Here is a 23,766-nt window from a genome sequence, read left to right on the forward strand (position 1 = left end):
TAAGAGGCTCATTTCACAGGCTTCGGGTAGATTTGGCACAGACACAGGTGCACTGCTTACTGTCCTAAAGCTTTTTCATATAAACTGAAATATGGTGCATTGGTGCAAAAGTCACTTTGTAAATCAGATTTTAGTGGGTTCACAGTAAAATAAAACCATTATGTTATAAATTAATTGAGTGCCTCATATTTTCATAGAGGTTAATACATTCAGTGATTTATGCTTTAATGGTAATAGTGGTTTTATTTTTCTGTAATGTTTACATAAGAAATTATTAAGTAGAGGTTTGTAAAAGGAGGTTGGATTGAGGGCTTCCCCTGCTTCCACAAAAACAGTAGTGACAGAAGTGATGTTTGATGAACTGCTGCGTTATAAAAACACATTTTATGGAAAATCCTGCAGCACAAAAACAGGTTGGGGGAAGTGAAACAGATTTAGCCAACGTGCAGTAAAAGTTCTTTTCTGGACCAAACTCTGAGCACGTTTCTGTGTTTAGTTGTGTTTGTTGCATTTTTTGATATTTTCTTAATTCGGTTGTGTATTTTTTGTGTATTTGTATGTGTTTTCTGAAGGTGCAGTGTGACTCTCTGTAATGGTCCAGACATCTTAGTTCCTGGGGGGGATGATGGCACAGAGATCAACAGTTGCCTAATTATAGCACACGTTTTCTCTGTCATGGCAGGGCAGCAGGAGGGCTTGTTTATTTCGTGTCAAACTTGTTGAGTTTCTGACATGTTTTTCTGCTCCTGGTCCCGACAGGCTTATATTCACAGAAATACATGTTGCTGGCAAACAGCTGAGATCCAAAACATTGTTTCCACCGTCTGAATCACTGAGAGGTCCACACAAACAGCACTGGACACACCAGGACTTGGGAGGTTGTGTGTGCCAGGTGAAAAACAGACGTGGCAGAAAGAGACGGGAGCAACATTACACAGCAGCGCAGTAAAAATTAAATTAGCTGACCTTCTGTAGAGAAACTAATCCTGTGGAGCCAAGTTTCAGTGTCAAAATTAAAAGTAAAGGGACTGAGGGCTGCACCGATGGCTAAAGATGAGCGTTCAGGTTGTTGCAGCATAGACAGGTGACACAGTGGGACGTCTTTTAATGTGAAAAACACCTTTAATTTAGTACCTTGCGACTTAGGGGCACTTCTATGGGAACAGGGACCACATCAGCCAGGAGGCAACCGTAGAAGGCCACCATGAAGGCCACCGGGTCATTGTTGGGAAACACCAATGCCACCTGCGGGAGGGAGGGAGCACAGAAGCCGAGAGTTCAGAACAGAGGAAATACAAAACTTATTAGTCATCTTGTTTTTGCTGTTGTTGTTTTTTCAAAATAAGAAAAAAAAAAGAAATGTAATGTGTTAATTTGTGAAACAGTACTTTGTTACTGTAGTGAAGTACTTTAATTATGAATACTACTAAGGGAAAATATCTCTAATTTCCACTCAACTTCATTTCTAATCAGAGTTGCTTTTTCACGTCACAATTCACTTCACTTCTTCCAATAACACTTCTGAGCAGAAAGACACTCGGCGTCCACGGCCTTATTTAAAAGAGTTTTTTGACATGAAAGTGTAGTTTAGCATCAGCGCCTGCAGCTGTGTTGTGGCAATGTTGCTGGTGTTTTCAATGGCAGAATGTTTTGTTTTCTACCATCTATAAAGATTTCTCACTCAGAAGGTAACTGTAAAATAGCAGAGGAGGGCTGAAACAAATAGGATGATTTCAAGAAATTAAAAAGAGCACAAACAGCATTTCACTAAAGTAACAGGTGATGTTTTCTGCACTGTTTCTCCTGCACAATTGCCGGCCGGGGGTTTATGATGGAAAGTCGTATAGATATGTACAATACCTCTACAGTGAAATGAGAACAAAAGCGAGAGCCCCAACATCTACGTCTGCGGCGGTGCAGGAGAGTGACTCACCCGATCGCCCGGTCGCACCATGGGCTCCTGCTTGCTGCCCAGTTTGTGGAGGATGTTGTAGGCGAGCTTGATGCTGCGAGACCACAGCTTCCCTGCAAGAGAGCAGGACACAGCATAGGAAGGTGTGAGAGGGAGCGGGAGGGAGGGAGTGTTCACAGGATGTGTGTGTGTTTGTGTTCTTGGACATCTATTTTGAGGACATACAGTCGATAAAGGAAAGAACAAGTGATGACATTTAGAAGTTTTCAGCAGTCTGGAGGTCAGGCTGGTTACACCAGATCATGTTTTGAAACATACTGAAAGTCTTGTCTTGACATTTCCTAGTTTCTAGATTTCTTTTTCTCCATATGCAACTTCAAATTTCGGTTGTGGAAACTACTCCACAGTGACTGAATTTGAAGCAGAATAAACTTCCTTTGTTGGTGTACGTTACTGCTGCACAAATAAATGATTTAAATGAGCAGCTAATTACCATATGTGAGCACATAGAGGGGCTTCCCTGCTGTGTCCAGGCTGGTGAGGCAGGGGGCTTTAGGGGAGATGGTTCCCCAGCGTTGGAGTGCAGCCTCCAGGGAGGGAGGCCAGTTGGTAACCACCCCAAGCGCCTCGCCGCGCACCGGTATCATCTCTGCCCCCTCTGGCCGGGGCTGATTGGGGTCCGGCTGCTGGACTGGAGATGAAGAAACCAATAATGTCATTAGTGTGCAGCTCACAAACCTTTACTGCTCATTGTGATATGGCTCAAGAAAACACCACATGGAAACATTTAACCGTAACGTAACAGAGTGAGACAGCTGTAAGGGAGCTGTACTCACACTTAAATAAACTGATGATTAGTTACGGCGTTAAAGAGTTACAGCATGAACTCCTTAAGAGGGCGCTGGCAATGATCAAGCCCAGTGTGTTTGAAACAGCACTTCACCGGGTCAGGCTGCTCTGAAGCAAACAAACACTAATACTTAGTTCAGACAGCAGTAAGGCAGAGAGGGCGGCAGCAGGATTCAACCTTGAGCCATTGTCATAAAAAGTGGATCCACAGTGAATTGGAGTTTTTTTTAACCACTGCACCAACCCTAAGCCCAACATTATCCTGACCACACCTCAGATATTTACAGCCCACCGTAAATCAGATCAGTTTTCTAACAGAGTATGTTTCTACAGAAGATGATAAAAGCAGCCAGATGGTGGGAGTAAAGTAGAGAGCAGACGGATGTAATGATCTGTAAGATCTCTGGCCTCAAGATTCCCACAATAATAATGTCAAAATACTTTAAGAATATGGAGTTCTTGGTCTCTCTTATCTATTCCACGAGACTCCTGATTCCTGGCTCCTGAGCTGATGATGAAACTGCTAAAACATTTCTGGAAAATTATTTGCACAGTTAAAACGTATCTATTTATCTATTTTTCAAATGTTTCAGAACTATGTAGGGATCATGTTTAAAAAGCTTGGAGAGGCCTTTAAGATTAGAACAAGAATTGATTATAATGCAGTCAACGTTTTGTCAAATTCAGCTGAAACTCCTGCGACATTTCTTTAGCTGTCTGTCTAATGTGTGCACCTGAAAACCCAGGTGTGGCTTTGTTAACTGGAAAGAAACAAAGTGGCTCAGACTGACTAATTCCAGCCAATACACACAGGTAGCGCTGTGGCATAGGTTGATATGACCATGAACATGGAGTTTGCTCTGTTTCTGCTGAACACATTTTTTTGAGTTTTTGTTTGCCATAGACATTCAGCAAACTTAAAATTAAGAGTTAAAATTAACTATGCTGTAGTGCTGCATGTGTAATACGAACTATACAATTCGATATGATGCTGTAAACAACTTTATTGTCAGTTTACTCTGAAATTAACTTTGCATCACGGAGCCTAAAACCAATTTAAAAAAACACATTCACACCTCTCACCAATAACACACAGCAAAACAAATCCCCAATAATTCTCCAGGCTCACGGATAATACCTTTACGAACAGTTTCTGGAGATTTTCTAGTCAAAATATACTAACAGATCACCAACATAAACAGCGTTCATATTCATGTAATCACTGCTTCACCAACCAATCTCATACTTTTGATTTAGAGGACTATCTAAGCTGTCAGAAATCACCAGGTCTCCCTGTGCTCTAGGGCTGCTGCTGTTTCATGGGTCTGTGAGTATTTCCCTAAAACATCCACTGCAGACGATGCTTTGTTTTTTTTTTTACCCAGCGTCCTGAGGGGAAGATATCTACTATCATCACTCTCCAGTCTTTCTCTCTGTGCAAGTGAACGATTCAGGCAGTGACACAGTGCTGAGCCAAGATGGAAAACACGACCACTGGATATTTCTGGGCTGCTGTGCTCACATGTAACAGAAGCTTTGGAAAGTGTGAGTGAACACTGATTTGTTCAATATCCCTAAACTAAATCAAATAACTGCCTCTTACATCCTGTCCAGCGAATAACTGATTGCACTGTAATGCCTGCTGCAAAACACCTCCGCAGGTGGTCATGTCTCCAAGTGTATCATCTTAGCAAACTTTGTGCTACACCTTGATAGAATGAGGTGAAGGGAAGCTAATCCTGCACACAAGAAACACGTGGAGTCCTCAGCTGTCCAACTCTGGTGCTATTATTGGAAACAATCTCTCAACAAGTATGAAGACAGATCAAATGACGGACACACAGATTCATGAGTCATGCCGGTGCAGAGAGCTTCTCACCCTCCAGAAGTTCGTCAAAATCATCGACAAAGAACTCTCGTAGTGGAGGTCTGCGAGGCTGCTTCAGCGTGTTCACTAGCTGCTGGATTTTAGCAGACACACGACTGCTCACTGGGACACCTGTAATGAAAACCACACACACACACACACACACACACACACAGGCTAAGACCAAATTGTGTTTATTTCCTCTCGCAGTGGAAAAGAGTGTCACGGTGTAGCTTCATTAGCCAGCCAAGCACTTCCTCTTCAATGCATGAGCTTTATAATAATTAACGAGGAGACAGAGACTAGAATTTGGCGTGCGATCAAAGCTGGTTGATGTCCCAGGAATGACTAAAGTCTTGGCACATGAACTGAATAAGAGAGAATCTTAATTGTCTGAATCACCGTTTGTTGAGCATTTAATTCTCAGCTGCTCTTGTGGAGCCACAGCTTGTAGCTGTTCTGAGCAGCTCTCAGTTTTCTAACTGCGACAGTACGGTCGTGAAACGTGCTGAAAAAGAACAAAGATGCTCTGTCAGCTTTGCTTAAAAAAAGCAAAGGGTAAAAAAAAAAAAGTCCAATCTGTTCATCCAGGGGAGTGACATCAACAGACTGAGTGTAATTGGGCAGCTCTCTGAGGTAGTGGTCCAATTTGAGCTCACTGCCTGATTAAAGAGTTTCTATTTTTATCAAACTGTCTTCAGCATCTTTATTCATAGGCTTCAGTTGGGAGCAGGGTAAAGGTGTGACCGCGCTCCACACAGCGGGAGGGGGGGGCGACTCTTACCGTCGCCTGTCTCCATGCGCTCTGCATTGCCGTACTTCTGCGTGTTCCTGGCGATGGTTCCCATATTGGCCATGTGGTGACGCTCGGTGTGGGAGTGGGACGAGTCTGACGAGTAACCCGTCACGTCCGGGGGGGCCGAGTGGTTCTCTGAAGGGTGGCAGAGAAGCAGACAGATGGAGAGAGAACATGGGGAGAGGTAGACAGAAAAACAGCCAGTGGTGACTCATTGTTCGAATTCATCACTGCACTGTTTGTCAAGTGCCTGTTTGATTGTCTCTACAGCCAATTAGACACGTTCTGATGCTCATTTAGTCCTTTTAGTTAATGTGGGTCACGGAGAGAAGGTCTGGTATGACTGGACATTTATTAAATACAATGCCCATTTGAAAACAGTACTTTCTTTTTATAGTTGCAGATAAAGGAAAGCACGTGTTGTGATACGAGCGGAAAACCTAAAAATCACATCACCTCAGTCACGTTGTTCATCTCTTCACCTCAAATATCCAAAATAAAGAATCAAGGAAATTGTTGGATCTTAAGAAGGTTGTCAATATGTTTTAACAAGCAGAGGAAGAATGTGGATGTTGGAAAATGTTTTTACAGATGCCAGATCAAAAAAGGAACTGAGGTCAGACCCCTCATCTGATCTCTGTTCAGTCTCTTAGATGTGTGATCAAAACATTCCTCTAACAAATCAAATTTATTGGGGGCTATCAGCAGAGTGCAGAGATTTTCTTTTATGAAACTATGGCGAAAAATCAAAAACATGTGCTGGCAACCTGTCCGTTCTCCTTAGAACATTTGTCATTTAATCTAACAGCTGTAGCCGGCTGACATATCTTCAGCTTGTACAGACTCCATGACAAGTTAAAGAACTCCCAGGTTGGACCTACCGTCTGACTCCAGCGGCGGTGGCCACAGCATGTCAGACCCAAACTCACAGGACCGTCGCAGAGATCCTCCGTTCTCTGCTACACTCAGAGCTCCCTTCCTCTTCAGAGACAGGTGGCCGATACCTGGTCGCACACACACACCCACACACACACACACACACACACACACACACACACACACACACACACACAGTATAATAGTGGACTGAATTAATACAGTACACACAACTTGCAAAGATACATATATCAGTGTTTCAGCAGCCATCTCACATAACAGACACAAAAAACAAAAGGCTAAGATATATTCAAGCTAAATAGACCCAGTAATATTTATTTTATTATTTTGAACTTTATTTAATACTGCGAAACCGTTTCCTTCTGATCAAATCACCCTTTTAAATTAATAAACTTGCATTAGCAAACATGCCACTGGAGCACAAACATTAATGTTGATTGATTTGATGATGGGCCTCTGAAGATATTCAATTAAAAAAAACAGCTGTATCCAGCTCCAATGGTTATTTAAATAATAAAACAAAAAAATTACTAAATGACCTCCTACTGTGTTGGAGTATCTTTGTGTTTGTGACATCTTTCATAAAACTCTCTGGTGACTGTTGATGATGTTGTTAGAATAAATCACAGTACAAATAGGACAGTAGTATTAATAGAGAAAATTGGAGTGATGTAAATAAAACTGAAAGTCAATGTTACAGCACATTAGGTAGAAAGGATGAATTAATTATGAATGAAAATTGACTGCAGCATAAATGACATACTGGAGGCTACAGTGGGAATCGTAATAGGGAAAAAGCAGGTGTGGTATGAAATAAACACAAAGGTAACATAAGTATTTATTCAAATATTTAGATCTATAAAGTACTACATGCAGTGTATTACCAGCGTAGGTGTCATTTGGTAACTGTATTACATCGATTTATTGTATAAGCAAGTTTGAACCACTAGTTTACTAAATCAACTGAGGACACCTCTGCATTTTAGCGTTTTCTGGAAAACAAACCTAACTATAAAATCCATTTAACAGCACTTCTGCAGCTTTTTTCTGGTTTGTCGTCCACAGATGGGATTTGCACAGATGTCATGAAAGTGTAGAAATGTTCAAATTTCTACTATTTAAACGAATCAGCATCAGTTTCTGCTTTAACAGGATCATGTAGCAAACAGAAAGCTCCGTAACAGCTACTAAATGGACCACGTGTGGATGTTTGTTGTTTATCCACCCATTCAGAGGACAGAGTTGAACTGAACCTCAGTTTATACAGTGTTTGTTTCGTGGAAAGAAGCCTTGGTGTGTAATGTGGGGCCTAAAAGATCATATTTGCCTGGGGAGTCACAACAGGTAAATATACATGTCTATACTGTTCTTTAACACTTTAATTAATTCATTTCTCTTAGGCTTTAAAACACACAGGTAATTATGAGGCGAGCTGATCATTTAGGACGTCCTTCCTTTTCAGTCTCGCTCTCTCGAGCTCCCACTCGCACACACACTCACTCTTACAACCCAGTAAGATCCACTGAACCAGTCTTACCGTGGTGTGACTGTGACAGGTGACTCTGCTGGTGGTGAGACTGGCCCAGGTGTGTGTGCGCCAAGTGCGTGTGAGCCAGGTGCGAGATGCGCGCATGCGCCAGCGAGTCGGCCAGCCGCCCGGCGTTGCCACTGCCTCCACTCTGCGTGGACGAAGACGAGGAGGAGGTGGAGCCCAGGTGGACGGGGCCTAACTGGGAGGGGCGGCTCATCCAGTGCTCCATGCCCGACATGTCATCACCTGGCCCCGCCTCCTCGTCTGAGCCCGACGACGAGTCTGAGCACAGGGGGGACAGGCCTAGTGAGAGTCAGTAACCACCATTATTCATCGAAACAAACACAACAACATAACATAAACACAAACACATGAGCAGTCAGGTCAACTAACATTAATCCTAAACTAACATAACTAAATGCAATAAAGGCTGAAGCCACGAGACCGTTACCTGAACTCAGCCTCCAGCCAGTCCCTGCTCCCAGACAAGAAACAGATCCCTCAGAAAATTATCTTTACTTTTACACTTTGAGCTTTAGAGGTGTGTTTTTAAACTTTGGACAGAATTAAATTGCCAAACTGAGCATGTTGGCACAAAAACCTTCCTTCAGGATAAATACACTGGCATCTTCTTCTGAAAGTCGGACATTATATTCAGCACTATAAAGAAGTGTATCTGCGTCTTTAACATATTTTTACACTTTTAAACATGCTGTACAAACATCTCTGGTGTTTCAAGTGACATGAAAGTAGAATTTCAGGTGAAGATTGAAACAGTGCTGCTCCTTTAATCATGACGGATGATGATGGTTATCTCATGTTCAAGTATATCCACAGATGCATTATTTCTGCTATTTAACGTGTTTTCACTTAGTTTCATGTACACTTTCTATATGGCTGTTCCCAAAATTAGTGGTAGAAGAGTGACGTACGGTTTATTTGGGTCATAAACACTAGAAAGCCTTGTCCAATACGTCCAGGGTAGGTAAATGTAGTAAATGTGTGGATAGTTAGGTTCACTAATGATGGTTAAACCCTCTCTTCTTTAACATCAAAGAGCCATTGAAAGGAAAAGAAATTCAGTCAGAATGACTAAGTTACCATATTTAAGCCTCGTAATAACAAACAGATCTGAACTGAGGTTTGTCATTTAATTGTCTCACTTCAGTCAAACAATGGTTCAAAGTAAAGCAGCGAAACCACGATTCTCCACTTTTCACCACGGAAGTTTTGCGACATCTGAGAAGCAGAGCAGAGCTACAGACCCAAAATGTCAATAATGAGTCAGTTTACTGTACGTAACACAGCCACAAGAACCAATTTAGGTAAAACTGGCTTCAGGCTGCACACTGGAGAACAACCACCGAGACCGAATTTACTTCTTGAAATAAAAGTTAATTGTGTGAACACAGAGGAGCAGACACGTTCACTAGACTTTCAACTCTGATCGCTCTACAACAGTTAGTGTTGTCAGAGACATTTTCTAACTTGTATTCAGGTACATGATCCGGGCTCATTTAGGAATTGTCCCAAAGGTTAAAAAGCAAATTACTGGTGAACAAAGTTATTACATTTCCTTCATTAAAATTCTATCAGCAGCAAAATTATACCATCAACTCTGATTATGTTCAATGTACATTGCTCATATTTGAGGTAAAGGTCAGCTTCGTTCTCCCGTTCCAGCCAATTTCTTGTGGTTGCAGAGTGCACAAAACAGTTATTAATCAGTATATTTCCTATTTTTGATGGCAGGTCACATTTGTAGTCGTTGTCTGGCTGCAGCATTAGAGCTGTCTGTGGTTTGTTTAACGGTAAATCTGTCAGTGAGTTTGCATTTTCATAAAACGCGTTTCTCTGTCAGAACCAAAACGCCTGAGAACCAGAGACACAGAATTACAACATAATCCTGTCTGGGCACAGGGCAGCTTCGCTGGAGTCAAATTTAAGGCTTTCTATAGCTACGTTCAGATGAGATAGCCACTGTGTGTTTGTGTGTGTGTCCGTGTGTGTGTGTGTTGAGCCTCTTTCACTTTCAAAGCACATTTCAAAGTCACAGGAAAATGATCAAACTCATGGTTGCGTGTAATGATGCTAATTTGAGAATTTAAATGAATTCTGCTCTTGAGCAGACTTCAAGAAATGTACACTAAGTGGGTCATACCATCTGGCACGGTCTTAGAATCACCTCCTCCAAACATCAATCTCTTAAAATAAAGAATCAAATGCATCTTTTTTGAAGATGACTAAGGCTTCACGCAGTCTGTTACTCTTCTCATTCATTTGAATGGAGGAAGTACATTAAAAAGTGTACTTGATCGCCTCACTGGTACATGAAACAACACACCCGCATCAACGCAGATACACTGCATTTGTTTAAGGTAAACATCTGTACATCCACCCTCACTAAATTCAGATGTTTATATGCATATATATTTTTAGTGTGTGTGAAAAAGGAGTGTTCATGCGTGTTTGTGTATGCATCTTGTCACCTGGAGGTGTGTATGCATCCATGGAGGTCTGCACCACCAGCGAACGTCTTTTGGAAGGCATCGGCACTGCCACTTTCCTCTCCACGTGTCGTGCCAAAACAGCCTGCACCGCCTCAGTGTGGACATCTGTTAGAGGGAATGAGAGATGAATTCACCACCAAGGCAGAGGAAGACTTAAAATACTAATCTCAGTGGCCTCTGGTAAACCTCTGAGGAAACAGCTACATACTGGATCAGTTTACATGTTGAGTTTTGGTGCAACATGATGTAGCAAAGTGAGAAGAGAATTCAGTTGTGTGCAGCAGATTTGAAATCACGACACACACTGCAGTGTCTGATGTTGCCTTAACCAGGGTCGGGCATTAGTTAAAGTCATTCAAACGGTTTAACCTGAATGAAAGAGACATTTAGAGAGTCACATAAACCAATGACCCCGCCCTGTTTTATTTACAACTGTCCCTGCCCAACACTGCTTACGTGGATCATTGTGTTCAGTCAATCAGGATCTGGAAGATACCATGTCAGATCATTGGAGTGGGTTAAGACAAACTGATGTTGCATCTTCCAACTTGCTACAGAGATAGTTGTAAAACAAGTAGGCTAGGGGGCCTTGACGACTAGGACTGGCCCCTAAACTTAACCATTAAATCCAGAAAGCTACAATATCGTAAGCAGCAGTCTGACAAGACCAAAAACCAAAAACGAATGTTACCTCAAGGCAGCACTGCATTAAAACACTTTCTTTTCTCTTCACAGTTACACTGTCTTGTTCAAGAAGCTACCAGTTTGAAAACAAGCCAGTTCTTCTGATTTTATTTTGTATGTATCATCATTTCGAAGTTGTCATTCTGACTCTCTGTGAAGTGATATTGAAGGTGTTCGTCTCTGTACCTGATCTGTAGCGCTCGTCTCTCGTGCCGGACGTTCTCCGTCGGTGGAAACGTGCAGCAGCGGGAGGCCCGAGAGGGGCCCGGTGAGACATGGGCCCTTCCATTCCTAAAGAGCCAAGCAAACAAGCAGGCAGACACACACACACATACAAAGACACATATAAAAACACACACACACACACACATATGCACAGACGCGTTTGACAAAAGCAGTAGATCCGTTGGCAAAATAAAAAAAATAAAAAAGAAAGAAGGAAGGAAAAGTGAACATGGAGATGATTTGATTCAGCAGAAAAATTTTATTTTTCTGACTTTGAAAATCAAAAGAATAATAATCAAACCAAAAATAAATAATAATAATGTGGTAACAGTATTGTTGTTCTCTGACAGACCATCCCTCTGTTTCCAACATAAGCTCCTGTACATCCCCGTGATAAACGATCACGATCAGCCAGGTCGTGTGATGGATGCGTGCGTGTGTGTTTTATTTGCAGTGAGATTTGTGGGGATCGTTGTGTGTGCGCGTATGCGTGGAGGCAGCGAGCGACTGCAGCGGCTACAGATACAGAGGAGCAGGCCCAAGCTGAGCTCTAGGGAGTTTTAACCTACATTCGCTAATGGCGGCAGCAGAAGTCTGAATCAATAGAGCAGAGTACAGTATCATCGCAACTGTATTTGTCATGATCCCGGATCGATGCTCTAGTAGCGCTATGGGAATATTTTAGCTGAGGGCGGTGAGGTGGGTGAGGGGGGGAGTCAGAGGTTGCTAAATTACCTCCAGCATGTGGAACATATGCCCTGATCAGCTTGGACCTCTTCTTCTCATAACCCTTCTGAGTGATGTCCCCTGTAAACAGATAGAGATACATAGAGAGTAAGAGAGCCAGCGACGGCTGTGAGGGCCGCTTCTGTCATGACATTCATTCTACATGAAGATGTTTTGTGGTGGATTACATCCTTTTTCTTTTCCTTGAAGGGACATGCTGCGGGCTCGTTGTACAAATGCTGGCAGCACATCGCTCTGAGTTTGTCCCATGTCACACAACCTTTTCTGCTCCCAGTGTTTTCGTGTTTCCATCTATAATGTTTATTAAAGGTGAAAATGTGAAACATAACTAAAGCAACATAAAAATAAAAATGATGCAGTGAATAATGGTGGAAATGAAGAACATGAAAATATAATGTAGATTCAACTTTTCACTCTTCACCAGATGTTTTTCTTACATGTACACAACTTCTCAAGGACACGTGAAAATGAGTTGTAAGCATGACCAACACGTGTAAACCCACTAATTCCAGGACACAGAGGCTTGTTTATTACAGCACAGATAACTTCACCACTTCAATATCTCCCCATCTTTGGTGCCACTTTGTAGTTCACATAAAAGAAGATGGACTCATCAACAACCACACAGGAAAACCTGGGAACCCCAACACCACCTTGACCTGAACTGTGACAGACGAGCTAAAAGATGAAAATATAGGCTGATGATCATGTTGTCAACGGGGAGAGGCAACAAGGGAGATAGCTCACTGTTGAATGAGGGTTAAATAAATGAGTTCTGTGTCACTGCTAAATGACCTAAACATCACCAACCAGTCAGTGTCTCCAACACTAAGACAAATCCAGTGAAATCTCTGTACTCTAGGAACAAGGCCGCGATCTTCAGGCCCTCAGGTGGCACTGAACGAAAAACAGACACAGTTCTTAAGCAGGAATCACTGCAACCACTGGTCTCCGAGAAAAAAGAGATGATGCAACACAGTAGTAAACATGTCCCTGTGCCAACTTTTCCAAAATGAGCCTGCATTTCATATGTTGTCTTTGTCCTATTATAAATTAAATAGAGGCTTTAAACTTATTTGCAAATCACTGCATTGCGGTTATATGTAAAATGTTCAATACATTAAATTTGAGTTTAATTACCTCGGACAACGTCTTTGACTGATGCACCTATATTTGTTGGCTTTTTCAGGTACCTCAGCATTATGAAGTGCCAAATTATAACTAGGACTGGACGTTGATGAACATGGTTTTAAAGTTTCCAGTAACTTGCAGCAATTTGCAGTAACTCCCTAATCAAAAGACAAATGATCAGACTGTCCACTAGCTGTCCCCTTTTAAAAACATTTTTAACAACTTTGGCGACGAGTTTGGTCCTTGTTTTTCAAAGTGCGCTTTTTTGCTGTGTGCTCATCTGTTATTCAGTGCTCATCTGTTATTCTGTGCTCTCCAAGCAAACAATGCTTATTGTGACCTCGAACACTTTCCCAGGACCAACCAGACACATTAAACACAAAGACTTTCATGAACTGGCCTCAAGCTTAAGGATTTTTTGTTTTACATCAGTTACTGATGAGAATTTTAATGGAAATTGAATTGAATTTTAAAAAAGTCAAAAGACAAGAATGAACAAGTACTTTTCATTTGTTATGTGTAGATATGAGTTTTAGGACAGAGTTTGACTAGTGCACAGACAGAGGTCAGCGTGGAGGGACAGCCGTGGTGACCCTCATTACCATGCCTGAGGGGGAGGGGTTCACCGCCTGGCCCGGCTAACAAAGCCCCTCCCACTCCAACAGCACCACCCGTCAATCACAGCACCCCATGGCTCTCTCTGCAGGGTTAATGTGAGCCTCCTTGTTTGTCCCCATTAAATTCTGTTAAACCGGCTCACACCAGTTTCCTAATCACTGATTCTAATTTGATTGCCAGTGAAGTGTTTAACTCACCGCCGACAGGGAGCCAAATCCAATTCATCAGGGGAAAATGTGGCGAGGACTCGAGTGTGCTGGTGGGAGAACATGCTACAGACAGAGCTGGTGCTTCAGACTCTTCCCACATTTCTGTTAAAACGAGTGGAACCCGTCGTCCTGCCGGGCAGGAATGATGCTCACCTCCTCTACTCTGCTGCTTTACTTCTGATTTATGAGATAAATAAAACGATCCCTCAGAGTGGTTACTCACTTGCACACAAGTCGTTTTTGGGGTAAATGGTCTGAGGGATTTGCATACAAATGAATTATAACAGATATCGACAAACTCCAGCTTCCTGGAAATGTAGCAAATTGAGCTTCAAACAGAATAATTTCCTAGAGAGAAACAAGTTTTGGTCAGTTTCATAGGCGAAATATTATTGGGGACGTCTGTGGACCGCAAATCACTAATCTCCGCTGAGCACGCACATTCATTATCCACAGCCTGGCCATTACTTTAAAACTCTACTGTGTGGAAATATGAATTAACACAACAAAAGCAACCTCTAGGCAGGTCTGCTGCAGAGCTGAGGAGCCTGCGAGGTGTGTGACCGAGAGCCTGAATGAAATGTAGCTGGAAAAACAGGAGGAAGGAAGGAACAGGTGTCAGGTGTCCATGTTTCCATGAGCCAGAACTGAGCAGCACTCAAACACACAGCTACACATCCAGAGGTGGAATCAGTGCTCAGCCGAGCCTTTCTTCAAATGTTATGCACTTTCTGTTACTTTACTTTACATGCACATAAAAATAAATGAGGGTGGATATAATGTTTCATTTGGTGTTGTGTAGCAGACAGTAGCAGAGGAAACACTGCATGGATAAAATGAAGGATGGATTTTACTAAACATGAGCATGTGTTAGATAGAAATGTCCTGGAGTTAGTTAATGTTGTTAGGCGACAGTGTAATCTACTTCAAGAAACACAAGCTTTTGAGCTGGAAGTGATTTCCAGCAGAGTGTTTGAAAAGGTGTCACTTCCTATAGCGACAACAGAAAGACACTGTGATGTCCACTAAAGAAGGGTAACTATACTGTAGGCACCGAACAACCAACAATTCCAGGAACTTTCCCAGGGTCAAAGATCAACAGATCACCTTGCTGACATGGCAAACGCGTTAACTGTCGGCTTTCATATGATGTTTGTGCCTGTAAAATATCTTCATCTGCAGCACAATAAAGAACAATAAAGTCTCCAACATGTTTAATAAGACTGCAGAAAATACTAGTGTCCTATCAGCAACGTTCACTGCCTTAAGCCCCAGACCAAAAGAAAGTCCCACCTCCAGACAGGGACATCTGTGGGGGGTGAAACTATCTCCCTGGATCCTAATTTAGATCCTGGTTCCTCTGCTGGATAAGGAGGACAGTTCTTCAAAGGTTCCTGGTCCCAGGGGACAGTCACATGTCATAAACAGTGTTTATTTATTTTATTTTATGTCATGAAATCCTAAGTAACCGTTCCTAATCATGAAGAAATGCTCCCTTTGATCGTCTTACTGCAGTTATTTACTGATTCTCACTTCAAAAATCCACTCCACACGTAGCTGTCAGCTGTGGATCGATACTGTAACTGCAGCAGTTCGTGTACAGGCAGATCTTGAAAAACACAGTCAAAGGCAGAGAAACAGAAGAAAGTGCATTTCACAATCTGACCATGGAGAACAGGCCAGAACATCTGGGTCCAATCTGCACATCTGGGCTGCTCAGCTGTGTGTGTGAGTCTGAGTGTGTTATATCTGAGTGAGGCCTTTCTCAGATCAACCGCAGCATAATAACATTCCTGGTTCTTCTCTCTCTTTCTCTCTCGCTCACTGACACACACACACACACACACTCACACACACTCTCCGTGGGGAGACGCCATCTTCCACTCGCAGCGCAGCAGAGCAGGGAGGGAGTTGCCTAGCAACAGTTCTCCTGGAGAAGGCCTGAGACGGCCATCTTGGATTTGGGACGTCAGATGTGAGAAGTGGGCTAATGATACCTGGCAGTGCGAGTGCATATGTTTGTGTGTGCATGCGTGTGTCGTACCAGTCTGTATTGGCAGTCTAATTACTTTCCTCCTTCTCCCCGCTCCCTCTCCTCTCTGCTCTCTGACACTCGGCTGTTTTAACGGCACACAGCTGAAGAAGAATCGATAGCGGCCAACTGCAGATTGGATGTTTTTCCGCTCCCTGACTTTGTGTGGCTGCTAAGAAACTCTCAGAAAACTCCTTTTGGCAGGTTCACCACAAACCTGTGATGTTGTCTGTAGTACATGCACCATTCCTGATGTTTGTGGTTTTCTATCAAATGTCCTGTTTTGTCTAAAAAACAGTCCAAAGATCTTCAGTTAACAATATATTCAAAAATTATTTATCAAAAAATTACAATTTATCCTTGCAGCTGTAGTTAGCATGTTCGTGGTGCTTACTTTGTCCAAACAACACAAAAACAATACTCACATTTGATGATACATAATACATAAAACCAACTACACCTAAAGTTACTTGTTGCCCCACATCTCTGAGTCGAGCAAAAGGAGAATCAACGGATTCTGATCCTGCAGACCTTCAACTGTCTCTAACCACTATCTACGCACAGACGCTGTACATGCGGAGGAGTCCTTCAGCCGAGCTTCACTGATCTGAATCGAAACAGGATGCACACAATAGTGGAAACGCCTGTGAGGACAGATACAATTCAACAGGAGCACAAACTACAGCCAGGTTCAACAGAAACTCATCGCTGTCACCTTCATGGTGGTGGGTTTGTTGCATCGTTGTTTAGCTTGCTGTGCCTAGTAAACTGCAAACTAACAGTGATATTAATCAGTGATATTAATTAGTGATATTTGTATCTAGCACCAAATGTAAGTAACTAAAAAAGTCAGGTCAGATTTGTCCTTTAATCCTTTAATCAGAGGAATCTAAATGGTAACAAATTGCCGTTTTTGGGAGATTAAAGCATTTGGTCTTTTGAGAAAGTGGCTCTGTGGGACACAGAGGATGATATTTCTCAGATATTAAATAATGATTCTTTTTGTAAGCTCAGGTCATATTGACACTAGTACTGAAAGTGATAGGCCGCTCTATCTGTGATCCCAAATGAAGTCTGGGAGTTTTTCTGTGATCATAAATTCCCTCAACCGTTCAGTAATTGCCTGCATTTCCCACAATGACTTGCACATCTTACTCAGTCTGTCCTTGCTTTGCTTCTCCTTTCCTCTCCTCTTCTTCTTTCTAAACTAAATGGGAGGTGATTTTAAAAAAATACTCATATTTAAATGTAGTAGTTTAGATCTCTGGTCTCTCCAAACCCCTTAGAGCTGCTCAAAATATGCATCGCTGGGTATCAAGCATCAATCCACTGGCAACACCTAAAGTGTTTTAGCAGGCCGTTTGAAAAACTGACAATCTGAACGGGAATCCTGTCGACTCATTTTAGATCAGATGCCTCCTGACTTACATCAGAATTTAGCCAATTTTAGACTCAGTTCTTGTTCTGCTAAATGTGTTTTGAGCTTCTTTTGTTATGTTATATGTGCACATAAGCAGGAAAACGTATAATTGTTACATATACAACACATTAAAACTACATATTGTATAAATTGAGTTTTTATCAGCCTGATTTGTTCACCAATCATTTTCTTGATGAGCCAGTTCACTTGACGCTTATCAAAATGAATGGATGCAGTGATAAATGTCCATCACTGTTTCCTAGAACCCCAGCATGTGTTTCAGTTTCTCGTTTCATCCAACCAAGACTAAAAGATCCTGACTTAACTCTCGCACAACGTTACAAAAACCACAGATGTACAGTACATATCTAAAGTCAGGATTCTCAACATCCTGCTTTTATTTGATCTCTCTCTTTCTTATCACATCATCATAAGCAGCCAGTCCACCCACGAAGCCACCATGGTAACCAAATCTACCTCCAGCAGGGGCGCACACACACACACACACACACACACACACACACGCATACTCTGACTGGACTGAAGCATGCGTCATGCGCTGGGACCTTGGGCTGCCACACTCACATGAAGGGACCCGTGTGTGGACTGCGGCGTGTCCATTGGCTCCACAAAGCATGTGTCCACAGCAGAGCCAGGGGCCACATGCAAACACACACACACACACACACACACACACACACACAGTTACAGCAGCAGCAGCCAAGTGTCACGTCCACAACGGCTGAAAAAACAGAGAGCAGGCGTTCTGCTGGATCAGTGGGTTAAGATGCCACCAGTGGAAACACAATAACACATCTGTCACACAGAGCTGGTAATTATCCCTTAATCTACTCTTCCAATATTTATTAATATTAATTTACTACACTTCTCCATCTAATAATGCAATGTTAGAGTGTGGATAAACCCTAAGAAAGAACTTAAGCAGTACTCAAGAACGTGGCTAAAAAGATGAACATGCCCTTAAAACATCATGGACTGGAAACGACAAATTCAGCTTCAGTAAAGAATAAGAAAGAGAAATTCCAGGTTGACGTAATGCTGAATAGTCTGAACATCTGAAAACATTCTTCTACTTGTAAACTGAATATGCAGAAACAGCTCCGTGTCACTTAACATTAAACACTAAAGGTATTCTTGCTCTTTGTTCATTTTACAACCTTTATCAATAAATCAGTTATTTGTTTCAGCTCTATCATTAATAATTGTCTCTAACAAACAAAAAAAACTTGACACTGAACTCCAGTTATTACAGAGTTTAATGTAAAAAAACAGCTGCTTACTCAAAAAACATCATTTTATAACAGACACGAGAGAAAGAGCGATGAACAAATTAAACAACACCGCGTATCGCTGCTCACTTTGATTAATATAAGTAAGTATTCAGCTGATACAGCTGCCTAATCACTTCTTTTATGTAAACCTTTTAGAGTTTCCATCTCTTTTTATAAGACAAATAAGCCATCGTTGAGGTGCCAACTATTAGATTTTCACTAAATATTTAACCAATTAATGTAAACTCGGAATAATCCTGTCAAGCTAGTGGATAATTTATTGATTTAAAAGACTAACTGTTCACCAATTATTAAAATTAGACTCAGTTTACAGTTGAACGTCTGATCCATTCACTGTCTCCGCACTAGTGACGCCTCTCCCCCACTTTGATCTAGTTAAAAGGTAAAACTGTCAGAATTAGACAGAAACAAATAGAGGAAAATTCTTCCTGAGCACCAGGACTGTCTTGATGTTAACATCTTCATCTTCACGTTGCTGGTTTTTCATCTAATTCAAGACAATCACAGTCAGTGCAATAAACGACGTCTTCACTTGTGTGTAGCACTGGGCGAGGCAGCTCTGTTCATCTTTCAAGCAGAAACACCGAACGTTTGCTGGTCTGTCTGGTTATATCACTGTAAAATTTAATCTATTCTGGTTTTGCATTGTTGGCAGAACAAAACATTACATTAAGGACGTCAATTTAGGCAGAAGCTGTCATTAACTACATTTAAGAGAACATGGTTAACTGAATAATATCCAAATCCAGTTGTACTAATCCTGTGGATTAGCTGATCAACAGCACTCTTCTACAACAGACCAGTACATGAAGATTTGATGCATTTCTTTGTCAGACGTCTTTGAATTCTGTTACCATGTACTACGTTTTCTACTGTACTTCATCTGCGTGGCTCGCTTTCATGTGACACACGCAGGAATAATATCGGTAGGAATACTGTTTCTTTGTGTGCGGCTTTGTGTCATATCAGTACATGAACTGAAGCGATACCACAAAACGTAGCAGGAAGCTGGTCCTATCCACTCATTTTGCACAATGGGAAACCAAAAAACTCACTCTGTGTTAGATCTCTGCCCTGACCCCTCTGTAAAAGTCTGACTTTGACATTTGTGTTGATCACTTGGGATGTGAAGGCTGGAGGAGCTGGAGTATGAGAGGGCATGATACAGCAAATCCTACTGCTTGCTACCTGGAGCGAGAAGAGGCAGCGTGTTACTTAGCACCTTCTCACTGCCAACTTTGCAGCAGTCAACAAAAAACAAGCTGTTTACAGTTAAATTTAATGGTTTCTTTATCTTAAAGGAATTAGGGATTGTTCAAGCTGGTCTATTTACATGTTTATGGACGTGACAGTAGGACATGATGGCTTTCATGTAGAACATAACTATGCTGTAAAAAGTTGGAACAACATGCCTCATATTGGGTAAAATGCTCAAGTTAGACTGTTTCAAAATAACCAATGGACTGCAAGTACCGGTACTGTGCACTGTATTGTTTGTTTTTATGTAATTAAAATTTGGCAAAATAAGAAACTGTGCTTGTTACATGTTTCTGCAGGTTAAACATTGTTTAAAAGTCCTGATGAGTTCAAATTAACATATTCCAAAGATTCATTTATTATTATCTTAGAGATGTTAAATTGTCATATTGATTTTGAGTCAATCATCCTTTTATTCATGTCAAATAATAGCTCACTCCTACAGAACCAGCCCACAGTTTAGTTCTGTTCAACAGGCGTCACACGTCATTTCTAACAGGCTGCACCACAAATGACAGTGACAGCTGCTCTATTCTGATCACACACCGACGCACTGCTCGCTGAGCTGTCGCTGCTTCCGACTTTGAACCGGAAACACGTGGCTTTAGTTCTGTAAGCTGCTCTGTGAGGGACATTACTGATCAACAATCCCTATCCGGTACCGACTGTCAGAGTACAGAAAACTGTTCAGACCTGCTACAAAAGATGATGTTAAACATCAATGAATCTACTGATTTTATTAATGAATCGATCAATCATTTGGTTTATAAAATGTCTTGGTTCAATCAACCAACAGTCCAAAACAGAAAGATATCCTGTATAATCATTACAGTATTACAGTAAAAGTATTAAATCATTAAGTCATTTAATAAGTGGGTGTACTAAAACGAGAGACTCACTGATTCATTTGCTGTTGGTCAACTAATCAATTAACCAACTAATCATTAGAGCTCAGCATCCATTACTTAAATCTTATACATTTACATTTAGTCTGTTAGCAGACGCTTTTATCCAAAGCGACTTACAAATCGGTACAAAGGTAGGCAGGGTGAGCATGAGGAGGTTTTGCCTAAGAACCCCTACTGGAGGTAGCCACAGCTGGGATTCGAACCCCAGTCTCCCACATGGGAGCAGTGATGTTACCACTAAACTAACCAGCCGCTCCTTCTCCTTTAAAAACACAGACCTTGTTTAAATATCGTTTCTATCTTGTCTTAGTTGGGTGGGGCATTCTGAGTCCAACCATGGTTCATATGATTTATTAGTTTATCATTTAAATCTAGCTTTAATTTTCTGTACTTCAAGTATCTTGTCCTTTTAGGAGTGAAATCTCTAATAGTAATCTACTGAGATTTGTATTCTTTGTATTTTTAATTGTTGCACCTACAATAACAGTAAAAAGCTCTAATCTTATCTTTGGTTTCCTCTGTTAAATAAAAACTGGCCAAAGCAGTAGAGTGTGGTTTTGGCCTCAGTATTGAGATTCTGTATCAGCACGAGTAACAAAAATATTCTAACTAAAACCAGCTCTGCAGAGAAGCAACATCATACTTAATTTTGTGTTTGCAAACTCTAATGATTAGAGGTTTGTGGGGGCAGCATGCTCCACGATCCTCCAATCCAGTCCACTAAACTCACTGATTATCAGTCCACAATCCAGCTGCAGCAGTTGTTTTCCTGTAAGTCAGCACACAAAGTTTCTGTTTTATTATCAACTAGTCCATCTATTGTTTTTCCAATTCATCGTCTGGCCAACAAAGTGTAAGAACTTATGGTGAAAAATGCCAATCACCAAGTCCCCAGAGTCCAATTTGATTTCTTCAAATTATAGCTCATCACAGCCTGAACGATGTTTGTGAGTTCAAACGAATCAGATAATGAATATATTTTTAACCTAAGCACAGACACAGAAGGACCAACCTTCACTCAAACATCACTGGTCTGACCAGTTTATCTGTCTAAATGGTTTATTTGTGCAACCAACAATATAAAAGACAAAAAGCAGCAAAATCGTCCCCTTTTGAAAAACTGGACTGGAGCGTGAGACACTGCAGAAAAACAAAGATACGCTGACCTGAAATGAACCGCTTCAGGCCACAGATGCACGGTGTTGTAGTATGTATGCGCACGCAGAAGAACCAGAGCTGCATCGTTAATGTGGAAAATAGAGTAACTGTGATTTCCCCAAATGTCCAAATCTGCGAGCATGAAGGTGAAACAATCACCCTCAGTGACTCTTAATACATTCCTGCCAGAGAAAAACAAGCTTTGATATGACGTGAAATATTAAACAGAGGAGAAAATGTGCCGACAGATTCACACCTGAGCAGCACTTTGCTGATTAAATATGCATGTGTGGACAGTTCCTCATTTTAAATCTCTTTGTTCCTCCTGCTCAAGACAGTTTCATTTGTAACACCTCGGGCTGACGCCACAGCATCACACCATGCCTGCCTCTGCTCATTTCCCACAAAAAAAAACAACCCACTCGAAATCTCCAGAGGACAATAAACGCGCCAAACCTAACTACAGCTTCATCATGTAAGACTTTAACGGTTACTTTGAGGACTGCAGGAAATCTCAGTGCTCAAATTTGTGGCCTTTGACAGCTCCTCAACCAGCAGCCTTACAGCTAAAAACCCTCATCGTGCCCGTCGACAGCTCCGCCTGTCCCATCTGCAAGTCACTGTGCATCAGAGTGCCAGCTAACTGCTCTGAACCGCACCTTCATGCCTAGAGGTCACAGTCATCAGGCAGAGATGATGCGATTTAGCGACACTAAGCGAGGCAGCAGGGTGGGAGGCTTATCTGCCCGAACTCAGCTGATTGCTGGGTTTATCTAATAAGCAGGTGGAGCGCTGAGCGTCTTCTCAAAGACGAAGAATAAAGTTTCATCCTGAGGCGCTACCGTTCGATTCTGACAGGAAAACATTGCCTGAGGTTCAGCGATGCCTCAGTGTCCTCAAACGCTGTGTTTATTGGAAGACAGAGATCTTTGTAGATTGAAAACTTTGCATTAAGGACTTGTTTTCTTTCATGCCAGAAGTAATTTTGTAAAAATGGCTTTTTATTTTTTACTCTGGCACATTTTAGCTTCCTCTAATGATCAGTCAGCTAGAAGCTTGATATGCTACAGTACCTCTCACGTCCCCAACATAATCTTCCACCTACTGAAGCCAACATGATCTCGACTCTGACTTTGGGTGTTTAATATCCGTTTTAATGTAGTTTCATTTCACCAATGACGTTCATAAAGTGCACCACGTGCCAGCATATGTGTGTGATGATATGAAATTAAACTAGATTAGAACGGGTCTAAAACACCACACGACGGAGAAAAAGAAAAGAGATATGATCTCTTCGGCTTTCCATATCTACGTGTGTGAGTCACGTGACTATTTTTAGTCCAATCAAGCTGCACAAGTTAAGCTAGGCATGGACTGAGCCGTACATTTTAGAAGTTGTTACAATCCTGGACAATGTGAATTGACCTGAAATAAACACCAACATCCTCCTCTTCAGATTTCTTGTTCTGCCAGATCAACAAAACAAGAAAACCAGCAAAGATGCTGGAACATGTGACTGAAACAAAGATTTGTAGTTGATTATTTTCCTGACCTACTGATAATTGGCTGTTTGTGTAAGACAAGATGAGATTGTCCTCTGGAGGAATTTAACATCACCTTATCTGACAGTGAGACTTAGTGATCAGCATCCTCACAATCATCCATGAGGTCTAAGGTCAGGTCGACTCTGGTTGTCTTTGGG

The 23,766-nt window shown here is 41.7% G+C and overlaps 1 protein-coding gene across 3 annotated transcripts in view; it reads right to left on the bottom strand.

Annotated features, from left to right (window-relative positions):
• LOC113164706 (disco-interacting protein 2 homolog C-like) overlaps nucleotides 1–23,766 on the bottom strand; it is a 49,206-nt gene that overhangs the window by 23,508 nt on the left and 1,932 nt on the right. The window contains exons 2-11 of one of the 3 annotated variants that reach the window (XM_026364122.1): nucleotides 12,007–12,078; nucleotides 11,233–11,337; nucleotides 10,342–10,467; nucleotides 7,859–8,134; nucleotides 6,306–6,428; nucleotides 5,413–5,559; nucleotides 4,641–4,760; nucleotides 2,406–2,603; nucleotides 1,934–2,025; nucleotides 1,135–1,245 (exon numbers count right to left, since the gene is read on the bottom strand). In XM_026364122.1, coding sequence (XP_026219907.1) covers nucleotides 1,135–1,245; nucleotides 1,934–2,025; nucleotides 2,406–2,603; nucleotides 4,641–4,760; nucleotides 5,413–5,559; nucleotides 6,306–6,428; nucleotides 7,859–8,134; nucleotides 10,342–10,467; nucleotides 11,233–11,337; nucleotides 12,007–12,078 — 1,370 coding nt within the window. Of the gene's footprint in view, nucleotides 1–1,134; nucleotides 1,246–1,933; nucleotides 2,026–2,405; nucleotides 2,604–4,640; nucleotides 4,761–5,412; nucleotides 5,560–6,305; nucleotides 6,429–7,858; nucleotides 8,156–10,341; nucleotides 10,468–11,232; nucleotides 11,338–12,006; nucleotides 12,079–23,766 lie in introns of all 3 variants that reach the window. The other 2 variants (XM_026364121.1, XM_026364123.1) reach the window with 2 other exon arrangements.

This window comes from Anabas testudineus, chromosome 2, assembly GCF_900324465.2.
Source record: "Anabas testudineus chromosome 2, fAnaTes1.2, whole genome shotgun sequence".
NCBI lineage: Eukaryota > Metazoa > Chordata > Actinopteri > Anabantiformes > Anabantidae > Anabas > Anabas testudineus.